The sequence below is a fragment of the Alosa alosa genome, chromosome 18 (genome assembly GCF_017589495.1).
Source record: "Alosa alosa isolate M-15738 ecotype Scorff River chromosome 18, AALO_Geno_1.1, whole genome shotgun sequence".
NCBI lineage: Eukaryota > Metazoa > Chordata > Actinopteri > Clupeiformes > Clupeidae > Alosa > Alosa alosa.
The window spans coordinates 17,262,480-17,274,979 of record NC_063206.1 but is presented as its reverse complement, the minus strand read 5'-3'; the positions used below and the strand labels follow the sequence as shown (position 1 = coordinate 17,274,979).

At 42.6% G+C, this 12,500-nt stretch overlaps 1 protein-coding gene across 1 annotated transcript in view; it reads left to right on the top strand.

The window, feature by feature from the left end:
• Positions 1-12,500, top strand: part of prkceb (protein kinase C, epsilon b) — a 113,441-nt gene that overhangs the window by 30,754 nt on the left and 70,187 nt on the right. Inside the window, exon 2 of the mRNA XM_048270524.1 lies at positions 1-12. This exon is cut by the window's left edge and continues 52 nt beyond it. Within this exon, the coding sequence (XP_048126481.1) occupies positions 1-12 (12 nt within the window). The remainder of the gene's footprint in view (positions 13-12,500) is intronic.

Genomic DNA, 12,500 nt, shown 5'->3' with positions numbered 1-12,500 from the left:
CGTCCAGTGAAGGTGAGTCCTGTGATATCCTTGATTCCCATATTTGGCCTGGATGCCTCTTGCTTCTGTGGTTTGGATGTCATCACAGTGGCATTGTGCCGCCAATTAGCAACGTATGGTGGATCAACCTCTAGCTGTATACAAGGACAAGGCCAATTCTGTATGCTGAATATATCATTTAAACTCAGCCAAGATGTCAATCTTGTAAAGTACATTTGATTGTCATGCTCTAATGACCAGCTGGACATACTGTACTAAAAGTCAAGTCAAGTCAAGTCAAGTTTAATTGTATAGCACATTTCATACACATAGGTCATTCAATGTGCTTTACATAAACAAAACCAAACAATGGTTGAAAAGCCTTGATAGTGTATGATATAGTCAGTCCCGATTGCTTTGCTATACTCAGACTTATAGCTGGAGTTGACTTCTCTGGCCTTGATCACTTCAGACCTGGGAGAAAGTGGAGGTCTGGGAAACCTCGGTTTGATGTCTGAAGATGTGTCTGCTGTATCTGCTAGTTGATGAGCGTGCTTGGAGTTGTGATCTGATTGGGTTTGCTTGTGTGTGTGTGTGTGTGTGTGTGTGTGTAAGGGGGTAAACTGGGTCATTTGGTCCCTCTGGGCTCTCGTCTGCCCCAGATTCTGCCCCACGAGGTGGCAGATGGGCCCCTCGAACTCCCCCTGTTCCCTTAGCCAGCAGACAGCTTTCCTAGAAGCCAAGTACGGCCTGTTAAAGCACGCCCCAGCCCTCATTTTACACATATAGATAGAGATAGATAGATAGATAGATAGATAGATACTTTATTGATCCCCAAGGGGAAATTCAAGGGTCTCAGTAGCATACAGACATCACACACAACATGCACTTACAGCAGAAATGGTAAACATAAGTATATGTATAAACATATAACTAAACTCCACTGTACAATAAAGACAGTAGAAGATAAGAAAGATAAAAAAAACTAACAAAACTAAATACTAAATACACTATATAAATTAAATTAAGAAAGTCCAATGTGCTTGAGGGTGATCAAGCATAAGAGGCTTTATAGTGACAGGGCGGGACTGGTAAGGTGCTAAAGGGAGTGAGTGTCATGGTGAAGGTGCAAAAAGTAGTCCAACCATAGTTCTTTAGTTATGTGTGCATGGCAAGGTGCTCAAGAGAGTGAGTGTCATGGTGAAGGTGCAAAAAGTAGTCCAACATTAGTCCAACAGGGAAAAAGTGCAAGAGTAGGTCTAGAGACCAGCATAAATAATATGGACAAATAGGAGAGTAAAGTATAATGTAGACAAGGTAAAATAAAAAACTATTTCAGTGCAAGAACAGGTTGAGGTAATAGGGTTATAGCCATTCATTCATTCAGTATTGTAGCAGAAGCCTGACCGCAGCCATTGATCATGTGTGCTAATATAGCATGAAAAACAGTGTAGCAGTAAAACAGTAGTGAAAACATTAGGCTGTGTACATTAGTAAAACAGTAGTAAAGCAGTAGTGGGCAGTCAATACTCAAACATGGAGAGGGTGGAGAGGCAGACAGACTAAGCAGAGAAGTCTATCTCTCCTCTTCCCTTTAGTGAAGCATTGAACAGTTCAATGGCCCTAGGAACAAATTACTTCCTCAGCCTTTCAGTTGTGCATGGCAGTGAGCAAAGTCTCCAGCTGATCAAGCTCTTTTGGTTTTTGATAGTGCTGTAGAGTGGATGACATTCATTGTCCAAGATGTTGATCAGTTTGTTTAGGGTCCTTTTGTCAGATATTGAAGTGATGCACTCCAGTTCAGCTCCCACTACAGAGCCAGCCTTCCTTACCAGCCTGTCAAGTCGCCCAGCATCCTTCTTCTTTGTGCTTCCTCCCCAGCATACCACTGCATAGAAGAGGGCGCTGGCCACAACAGACTGGTAGAACATCCTGAGGAGCTTGCTGCACACATTGAAGGACCAAGAGCCTCCTCAGGAAGTACAGCCTGCTCTGTCCTTTCTTGTAGAGTGCATAAGTGTTGGCTGACCAGTCCAGTTTATTGTCCAGGTGGAGACCCAGATACTTGTAGGTGCTTACCACCTCCACATTGACCCCATCAATGGAGACTGGTAGCAGAGCGGGCTTAGACCTGCGGAAATCCACCACCATCTTCTTGGTCTTTGAAGTGTTGAGTTGAAGGTGATTGAGTTTGCACCACTGCACAAAGTCCTCCACCAGGCTCCTGTACTCCTCATCTTGCTCGTCCCTGATACACCCCACAATTGCAGTATCATCAGAAAACTTCTGCATGTGGCATGACTCGGTCTTGTAGCAGAAGTCAGATGTGTACAGGGTGAACAGGACTGGAGAGAGCACAGTTCCCTGTGGCACTCCGGTGCTGCTGATCACAGTGTCAGAGAGACAGTTCTTCAGTCTGACGAACTGTGGTCGCTCGGTCAGGTAATCTGTAATCCAGGTAACCACACCCATCTGCAAGAGCTTGTCTCTCAGTCTGAGGGGTTGGATGGTGTTAAAAGCACTTGAGAAATCAAAGAACATGATTCTCACAGCATGTTTCCCCTTGTCTAGGTGAGAATGTGTCCTGTGTAAAAGATAAGTGATGGCATCGTCCACGCCCACTTTCTCCTGGTATGCAAACTGTAACGGGTCTAGTGCATGGCGTACCTGGGGTCTGAGCATACCTAAGACCAGTCACTCCATTGTTTTCATCACATGTGATGTTAGAGCGACAGGCCTGAAGTCATTAAGCTCACTGGGGTGTGGTTTCTTGGGGATGGGGATGAGACATGATGTCTGAACTTGTCCGAGACGTAGACTCCAGTTGAAGATGTGCTTCAGTGGCTCCCCCAGTTCAGCATATCCATATCCATATTACACCACACACACACACACACACACACACACACACACACACACACACACACACACAGACACACACACACACACACACACACACACACACACACACACACACACACACACACACACACACTTGTATGCACACATAGGGTTGCATACAGCAATATTCCCTCAAATGTCTCGTACTGTACATTAACCTCCCACATTTGCTTTACCCTGGTGTTCTGAATGATGAATTCCACTTCATGAATTGGAAGCATTGGCCGATTGAATGTTATTAATATCAGGAACGCCCTGTGAATACTATATCAGGCAGGTGTTGTATTGTGTGCAAATGTTTGCCTTTTTGTACTGTAAGGTGTGTGTGGCCTCTAAACCCTAAAGTCAGGTCTGGCTGTGGTGCATGTGTTTGTGCACATTGGAGTCCCCTCAGTATGTAGCTTTGCAGTTGTATACTTTAAACCTACATGCTCAATCATTTAGTCACAGTGCTCTAAACAAAATATCCATGCCATGCTAATCAGCAAACATTTATCAAAAGTCCAGTGTTTTTTCTGCCACTTTATAGGCTGAATGTTTGCTCCTGTAAATCTTATCACTACCTACCTTAAAATACTGTCTAAATTAATCTAATTATAATTCACTGAAGCATGAATTAAACTATATTTCAGTTTAATCAGCAGGTCTATATAACAATATAATATACAATAATGTTCTTATTAAATTGTTATGGTCCACACATTCCAAACTAAGGTTTCCTTGCATTGGACAGCCAATTAGTCATTAATTCTTATCTTGATAAGAACGCTTTCAATCACGTATAGAAAATAAAAAATAAGAAAGCATTGGTGAAATGAATAGGCACTGGAAAATTAAAAACAAACTATATATGAGCAAAAATGAGCATCATATATTGCACGATGCCCATAGATTCACACATATCCTTACTCATACATTCAAACTGACTTTCAAGGTTTTTAGTTTCAGTTGTCAGGGATGGACTGAGATGACCTGTTTATGAAGCTTGTGTGATGCAGTGTGTGTGTGTGTGTCTGTGATACAGTGTATGTGTGTGTGTGTGTGTTTGTGTATGTTATCCAACAAACTTTCACTCAACCACTCTGAGTGTTTCCCACGCCACACTCCTCCATCCACTCTCAATAACGCTCCTCTCCTCACTACGCTCACACCATCCGGCAAGTTCCGCTCTCTCTCACGCTTCACTCTCTCTTTCACTCACACTGTTTTTCTTTCTCTCTTTCCTCATCTGACTCCTACGCACTCCTTCTCTCTTTCTTCATTCTCTCCTCCTTCGTTATCTTCTTCTCTCGCTTCACTCTCCACTTCTCCCACACCATCTGGTGCAACTTTTGCTCTTTCTGCCAAACTTCACTCTTTCTTTTACTCTTATTGTCCCCTCAGTCTCTTTTCTCTAACTCTTTCTCTCTTTGCTGTGGAGGAGTGTACGTGACTCAGAGGTGTTGGGCTCTTAATCGCTCTTGGATCAGGAAGTGGACACTTAGTACTTCCTGTGACTGTGTCCTCCTAAGTGAGTCAGCCACCAGAGTCAGAGACACCAGTCACACTTTTTCTGCTTAACTTATTGTAACCCTGTAAGACACCATCACTGTGTGTGTGTGTGTGTGTGTGTGTGTGTGTGTCTGTCTGTCTGTGTGTTTGTGTGTGTGTGTGTGTGTGTGTGTGTGTGTGTGTGTGTGTGTGTGTGTGTGTGAGAGAGTCTGTCTGTTTGTGTGTGTGAGAGTGTGTGCGTGTGACAAGCATCATCACTGAACCTACGTGGCCTATTAGAATAATGCTGCCATCTTATTGGCTATAAACTGCTTTTTGTTGTTTTGCAGTGTCGTTCTCTTTGATTGGCTAGTTGTAGTACTGCTCTCTGATTAGCTTAGTGCTGCTGCCTGTGATTGGTTGTTCACAGTGCTTCTCTCCTACCGTATACCAGAGGAGCAGAGGTGAATACCTTTCACTGCAGTACTGCATAGAGGTGCTTTTACAGAGGTCCAGTAGAAGCAGGGCAATTATCTAGAATCGGATATTAATAACTTAACACAAAGCTTGTGTTTCTGTAGCACATGAGACTTTGACTCCTTGGTAGCATAAATGATATATTAATATATACCTCACACTATAACAGCCCAGGTGAAGTGTAACAGTGTCGGAATAAAAGCTCTTTCTGAATACCTATAGAGTCTTTACTGCAGCCTGTGTCTGGTTCAGTCAGTGTGTGTGTGTGTGTGTGTGTGTGTGTGTGTGTGTGTGTGTGTGTGTGTGTGTGTGTGTGTGTGAGATGTCTCTCCCAACTGCGGATGCATCAGTCTGACAGGCCCCAGAGATGTGGAGAGAGCGAGGGAGGGGGTGGTGATGGAGATGATGGCCCTGGCAATGTGGGAGCAACTTGGCTGGCACTGGAGGTTGGCACAAGGAGAAGATTTTCAGCAGCGCAAGGCCCTGGCGTCTCATGCACACACACACAGTCACACACTCACATGCACACACACAAACACACACACACACACACACACACACACACACACACACACACACACACACACACACACACACACACACAGAAAGTGAGAGAAAGAGAGAGGAAGAGAGAGAGAGAGAGATTAATGGTTTATAGAGAGAGAGATATTTTTGTCAACACTGGTGTCCAGGATAAGGCCGAGATGTGATGAGAGGTGACTTCGCCCTCCACCACCAGAAACTGAGGAGGGACGTGGAGAGCAGTACAGTCAGGCTATGTGACTCACACAACATAGCCAGGATTGGCTCAACAGGGGAGTGCTGTAATCTGATCTAATCTAACACACTCACTCGCCCTCTCGCTCTGTCTCTCTCTCTGGGGCAGATGTGCAAAGGCAGCATAAATACAGACTTTGTCTGTCCGCAGAAAGCACATGCTGTGCCATATTATCTGGAATTTACTAAGCTTTCACTTCATCAGGTAAACAGCGCTCATCACTGCGCTCGAAACATAATCTGGGGTGCCCACAACAGAATGGTACGATTCAGTCACAAGCACAATTGAATGGAGTCAACTGATGACGACATTAAACGGAAACAAAGGTTTAGCGATATTGAAATAATACAATACATGACAATAAGATGTCTGCAAACAGAGAGATAATGCAGAGCAGTAACTCTACTCCTTTTCAGTAAAATACTCAAAGTATTTGTGTATGTGCAGGTAGGCTTTGACAGATTTAATAGTCCAGCAGGCATTAGGCAGTGGATGATGTTAAAAAGCTAAAGACATTCAAAAGGCAAACAAAAGTTAAGGTTGGTTTTGAGCTGGCACAAATAAGCAGAACTGGTGCTATGAATACTATATCTGTTGTTCTGAAACGTTGCTCTTAGTATAATGCATTTATTTGGTCATCTACTTTTAAAAGGCAGAAATGTTTCACCACAAAAAAGATGTGTGTTTTTGTCATATTCTGAAATACCTTATCAATCGCTTTTAACACTTCTTCCCCTATGTGTTTGTACAACTTCCATTTTCCCCTGGACCTTCTCATGATTTCATATGCATGAGTAAGAAATGCACATCTCACCATTCTGGTGATGCACTCCTGTGCAATCAGTTCCTACATAAGATGTCATGACTGAAGGCGCACATAGCAAAAAGATATAACACCTGAAACATTGATGGTACTTAAAACATTGGTACATCTGCCTGTCTTTGTCTCTCCTGATTAAGATACTCATGTTCATGTTCAATGCAACCAGCATAGCCATTTTATCTTAAATAATCTTAAATTGATATCTTAATCAAGAATAACTCATATCTCAGCAACATATCACCACATGTTGTGCTTTCCCGTGTGTGTGTGTGTGTGTGTGTGTGTGTGGGTAGGTGGTGGTATGTGCTTGTGATGCATTCAGTAGTTCTTGGAAGTGTGTTCCATAGAAGAGCTCTCTGAATTGAGTTCACTGAATTCACAAAATGCTATTGGCATGACTAACACAGCCCCTCCATTGCCTGAATAAAACCTTGTTTAAACAAAATCAGTTTATGTGCTGTAGGCACTAGCACTGTATACATGGATTTAACATGACAAAAGAGCATGAGTGTGAGGGCATCTCTACAAGAAACAAGCACCTCTCTCTCTCTCTCTCTCTCTCTCTCTCTCATTCTCTTACTCTCTCAATCTTTCTCAAAAAAGAAAAAAGGACAAAAATCCACAAGGGTGTTATTGGCATGACAGTATTCATTACATTATAGTCAAACTGTAGATTCATGTATGATACAAAAGTTAATGTATGATACAAAAAAGACAAAAGTGACAAAAAAGACAAAAGTATAAAATAAAATACAATAAAAAGTTGACATGTATAAACATTATTATAACTAATAATACTGTATGTTTTAATATCATAGCGCCACCTCTGGGAGTTCATGTCGGGGGTCGCATATTCTGTCGTGAGGCGGAGACATTCATCGATCTCCCCTTAGAGATTTGGGGGCTTCTGATTGGCATGCAGAAAAAAAAATACTTTGTGCGTTCATCTCCATCTTTTTTAATTTGGAAGAGTAGCTCTGGTCCCTACTCCCAGTGGGGAGCACAGTCTGTTCTCCGTGGGCGACCATGTCTGTCTAGCCCTGTATCTGTGGCCAGAGTCTGTACCTTCTCAGACTGCTTCCTGGTGATCAGATAGTTTGCAATTGTGTAGTTCCTTGTCAGAGCCAAATGGTGTTGCATTTTACTTTGTGATTTTGTTTGAATTTTCCAATTTATCCTAATTTCATAGGATTTTTTGCTCTGGTGTTGGGGTGTATAGTTGCAAAGTTTAGCTACTAATGCCCACGACCAGCTGAACATTTCACTTTGCTTAGTATTACAAGGCTGTACATTGATTTGAGTGAGGGGACATTGCATGTTTCTACAATTTGAATGCCCTCTTTTGTATTGTTGTAGTCAATGGATACCATCTTTGTTTTGCCCTGCTCATTGCTCATGATATTCCTGTGCACCTTTACAATGATTTTACAGACCTCTACATGCAGGGTTTCAATAAGTGTCCAATTTGTTGAATTGTAAGCGGACTCCACACCTCAAATATTTTCAGTCAGATTCTACGATAATTGTGGTTTCTACACAGAAACTACAGTGCAATATGACTAGGATATTTAGTTACTGCTGTAGTCCTTTTTTCTGTTACAGCAAAATCAAGTCGTCAGCATAGAGCAGAAAATTGACCCCCCTGTGTGTGTGTCCTGGTCCCTGTACAGCTGCGCATGATTTAATTAAGTCCCTGCAGCATGATCCTGTGTCGTCTGTGTGGAACCTTTGAAATAAAATAGTGCAATTGACATGGAAGAAAGACCCTGTATGTGTGTGTGTGTGTGTGTGTGTGTGTGTGTGTGTGTGAGAGAGAGGGGGGTAGCGATGGGTGGGGGGTGGTTAATGTTCTTCCCTTGGGCTATGTGTAGTTCTGTGTGTGTGTGTGTGTGTGTGTGTGTGTGTGTGTGTGCACGTGCTGCAAAGCTCATGTGATACATATGATACATCCACATTGGCTGAACAGTTTTGGTTTGAGATCATCAAGTCTATAGTCTATTTATGTGAATAGTGAAAGTATAATTTCTGTATGTATGTGTGGCCATGAGTGCTTTGAGATATTGTGTGTGTGTGTGTGTGTGTGTGTGTGTGTGTGTGTGTGTGTGTGTGTGTGTGTGTGTGAAAGAGTGGGTGTGGTGGTTGTGGGTGTTGGTATGTATATGGCTGTGTGTGTGTGTTTTGCCCTGAGGATGTCAGATGTTGTGTTGTATTGACAAGGCTTCTGTCGTTTGGACTGGAGCGGAGCTTGCAGGATCAATACAGAGAACAAAGCTGCAGTGGCCTTCTAATCCCACTGCCTGCCAAGACATGGGGAGATCACAGGTTGGGATCAAACACACACACATACACACACACACACAGGCGCGCCTGCAGGTGTACGTCCGTACGCACTGTGCGTACCATCAAGCTACTCAACAACAGAAAATTTCCCTTGTGGGTGTGTGTATTCACACCAAATTGGCCTACCATACCTTCCCAACTATGCACAGTATCCCTTTAGCTGCATGCCATTAGGCTATTTACCATTTTCTATTACGTAAAGTTAGTGAACCGTTATCAAAATTGCGTGCATGCATTTTGTTTGAGCAGGAGAGAGAATCATGCGCAGAACACATAATAGGCTACTTGTTGTTTTCTTTTACTCGGCTATCTATATATGGTTATCAGCACACAATGTTGAGCTAATTCACTAACTCAGTACTCATCATGGATATCACAAGTTTAAACAGGCAGCAAAGCTAGGAGTTATTCCAGATGGGCAAGAACAAGGTAGGCAATTGGTGTGCTTGTCAGAACGTTAGCACACCAATTGCACACACACACACACACACACACACACACACACACACACACACACACACACACACACACACACACACACACAGACAGACAAACAGACAAATGTGCATGCACTTATACAGTCATAAACACAGACGTATGCACATGAAGACACACATACTGTACACACACACACACACACACACACACACACACACACACACACAGAGACAGGACTGATAAATGCAAGGAGAGAGAGAAGGTCTTGTTTATAGCATAGAGGCTGGCAGATCAGTGTATGTGTGTGTGTGTGTGTGTGTGTTTGTGTGTTTGTGTGTGTGTGTGTGTGTGTGTGTTTGTGTTGGGCCATTGGCTGACTGCCTGGTGTCAGTACTGGTCAACATCAACATGCAGCGCTCACAAAGGACACACACACACACACACACACACATACACTCTCATAGTAGCACACACACACACACACACACACACATGCACACACACACACACACACACACACACACACACACTGAGACTTCAGCAAGGCAGAGGATGCTAGCTTACCCCCATAGTTCCAGAGGAGTAGAGTGGGAGAGAGAGAACCACATGCGAGTTTACAGAGAGAGACACAGAGGGCTTAGGTGGAGCAGACACAACATCTCTCTGTAAGGCAAGCTAACTTTTTTTTTTTTTTTTATCTCTGAACAACTCCTAAAGTACTGTAATACATTTTTGTGTTGCTATTGGAAATATTCAGCAGCTGCTAACCAGATAAAAAGTCAGGCCTGCAATAAATAACCTAGAATGATTTATTTACACAGAAACATATAGCATACGTACCTTTGTACATTTACGTCCCTAACTGAAGATACTGTACAAATATACTGTTCACAGAAACATCAACTCAACATCTTTAGTACTAAATAGCTACAGGTATTAGTCATTGGCTTCAGGCCAGCACCTCTGAAATGAACATACTTCGTTTCCAGTAGCATCTGTGCACTATGTAATGGAACTGAAAACCCACATCAATGGAGCGTCATTTAACCCCTCAACAAAAGCAATTGCCTAGTGTTATCAGAAAGCTTCTGCTCCCCTCTCTGTGCATTGTGGTTGACGTCAGAGAGGAACTGCGAGAGTGCAAAACCAAACCACACACACACACATACACACCAAACATCTCAGTCATTGTCTAACCGCCTTGTTTAGTTTAGCCCACAGAAATTTGAAAAAGAGGTCAGCCATGGGGAACATGGTACCATCAGTTGCATGTAATGTAGTGTACCGGTAACAGTGCTACTAACTGTTTTAAAGCTCATAGTTTCTATGCATTATTATAAATATTGCTTCAGTTGGCATCAGTGATGCATGTGTTGATCCAAGATGAGACATGCAGTGAAGGACAGAACTATGTGTGAAGGATATGGGATGTAGTTCAAGATGAGAGCAGTGTGACATGGGACCTTTGGAATGCATGGGACATACTGTACATTGTTGCCAATATACAGCTATTTCATAATCTCCCTGCAGGCTAGGCTTACTTGTTGGATAAATTACTACACACACACACACACCGCACACACACACACACACACACACACACACACACACACACGCACACACACACACACACACACACACACACACACACACACACACATGTTCACACGCATACAGAAACAAGTACACTTCAAAACTTGATATGTGGGCTTGATTCCTCTTCCTTGAAGGTCCTCAGGGTTTTTGGACTATGAGTTAAAAGCCTCATAACGATGGCCGGTGATGAGCTCAGAATTCTCACAAATGGTCCCCTCAAGATGGCGGAAATCTCTCTCTCTCTCTCTCTCTCTGGCAGGCAGGGAGGGAGGCTTCTCAGATGACAGACACTGAGAATGGCTTCCGGAAGGATCTGGGGAAGGGAAGAGGAGAGAGGGACATAAATGGGTTAGTCAAGTGGGCCTGCTTCATCACATGAAAGGACATCAGTAGGCAGCAGGGCTCATTGGCACCAAGGCAGAAACTTCAGAGGAAGCGAGAGGTGGACCGACAGACAGATGGAGGGAGAAACCAAACACAGGCTTAGTGACCACAGCATTGCAGTGGAAACAGGTGTACAGTGGTCAGTGATGTGATGTGAAAGTCTATTACTTTGGTTTAAAATAATTTTAAATGATTCATAACAAATTTTCATTCAAATCTCTCAGATATAGATAAAAAACAGCTACTTTCTCTTCATAGTTGGACTTGTCAGGTTTACATGTCAGGTGGTACAACCAATGTAAAACTAAGAAGTGGGGCAGCCGTGGCCCACTGGTTAGCACTCTGGACTTGTAACCGGAGGGTTGCCGGTTCGAGCCCCGACCAGTGGGCCACGGCTAAAGTGCCCTTGAGCAAGGCACCTAATCCTCACTGCTCCCCGAGCGCAGCTGTTGAAGCAGGCACCTCACTGCGCCAGGATTAGTGTGTGCTTCACCTCACTGTGTGTTCACTGTGTGCTGTGTGTGTTTCACTAATTCACGGATTGGGATAAATGCAGAGACCAAATTTCCCTCACGGGATCAAAAGAGTATATATATACTTATACTAGAAAACATTATTTTAATATAAAACTCTATTGTATTAGAAAATGTAATGGGTTATATAGGTTATATAGGTTTAATAAGTATTGATTCACATTTTAAATGTAAAGTTGGGTGTTAAAAAACCAAAGAACCTGATAATCTTTGGAGAAAATAAGAAAAATAACAAAAAAAAAGATTCTGTAAATATTATATCTATCACACCCAACTTGCAAGACCCTGACAAACGTAAAAAAATGTCTTTCCTCTCTGGTTCAGCTGCTTTGGCAGAAGAATAATGTATTATGTATTAAGCCCAGGGATTTATTTATTAGGGATTATTAAGTAGCTGTTTTTTTATGTATTAGGGATTCATTTATTCATTTATTAAAGGATTACATTTTTTATGTTCGTTATGTGATTTAATACAGTATACATCAGCAGAGTAGGCTATCATTTAATATACACAAAAAACACAAACCCATCTGCCCACACTGTAAACCACAACAACATCATCAACAACAACAACAACAACAACAACAAAAATATTTGGCCATCCTCTCCAACTTCACACAACGTTCCTTGCATAGCATGAAACAATTTGTTAAGCACAGCCCCTTCCTTTTGCAACCATATACCCTGCGGTATATCCCAAAACAAAATGAGAGGCGGAGGGAAACAGATGGAAGAGGAACACAAGGTACAATAGAAGAAGAGAGAAGTATGACGCGGGTTA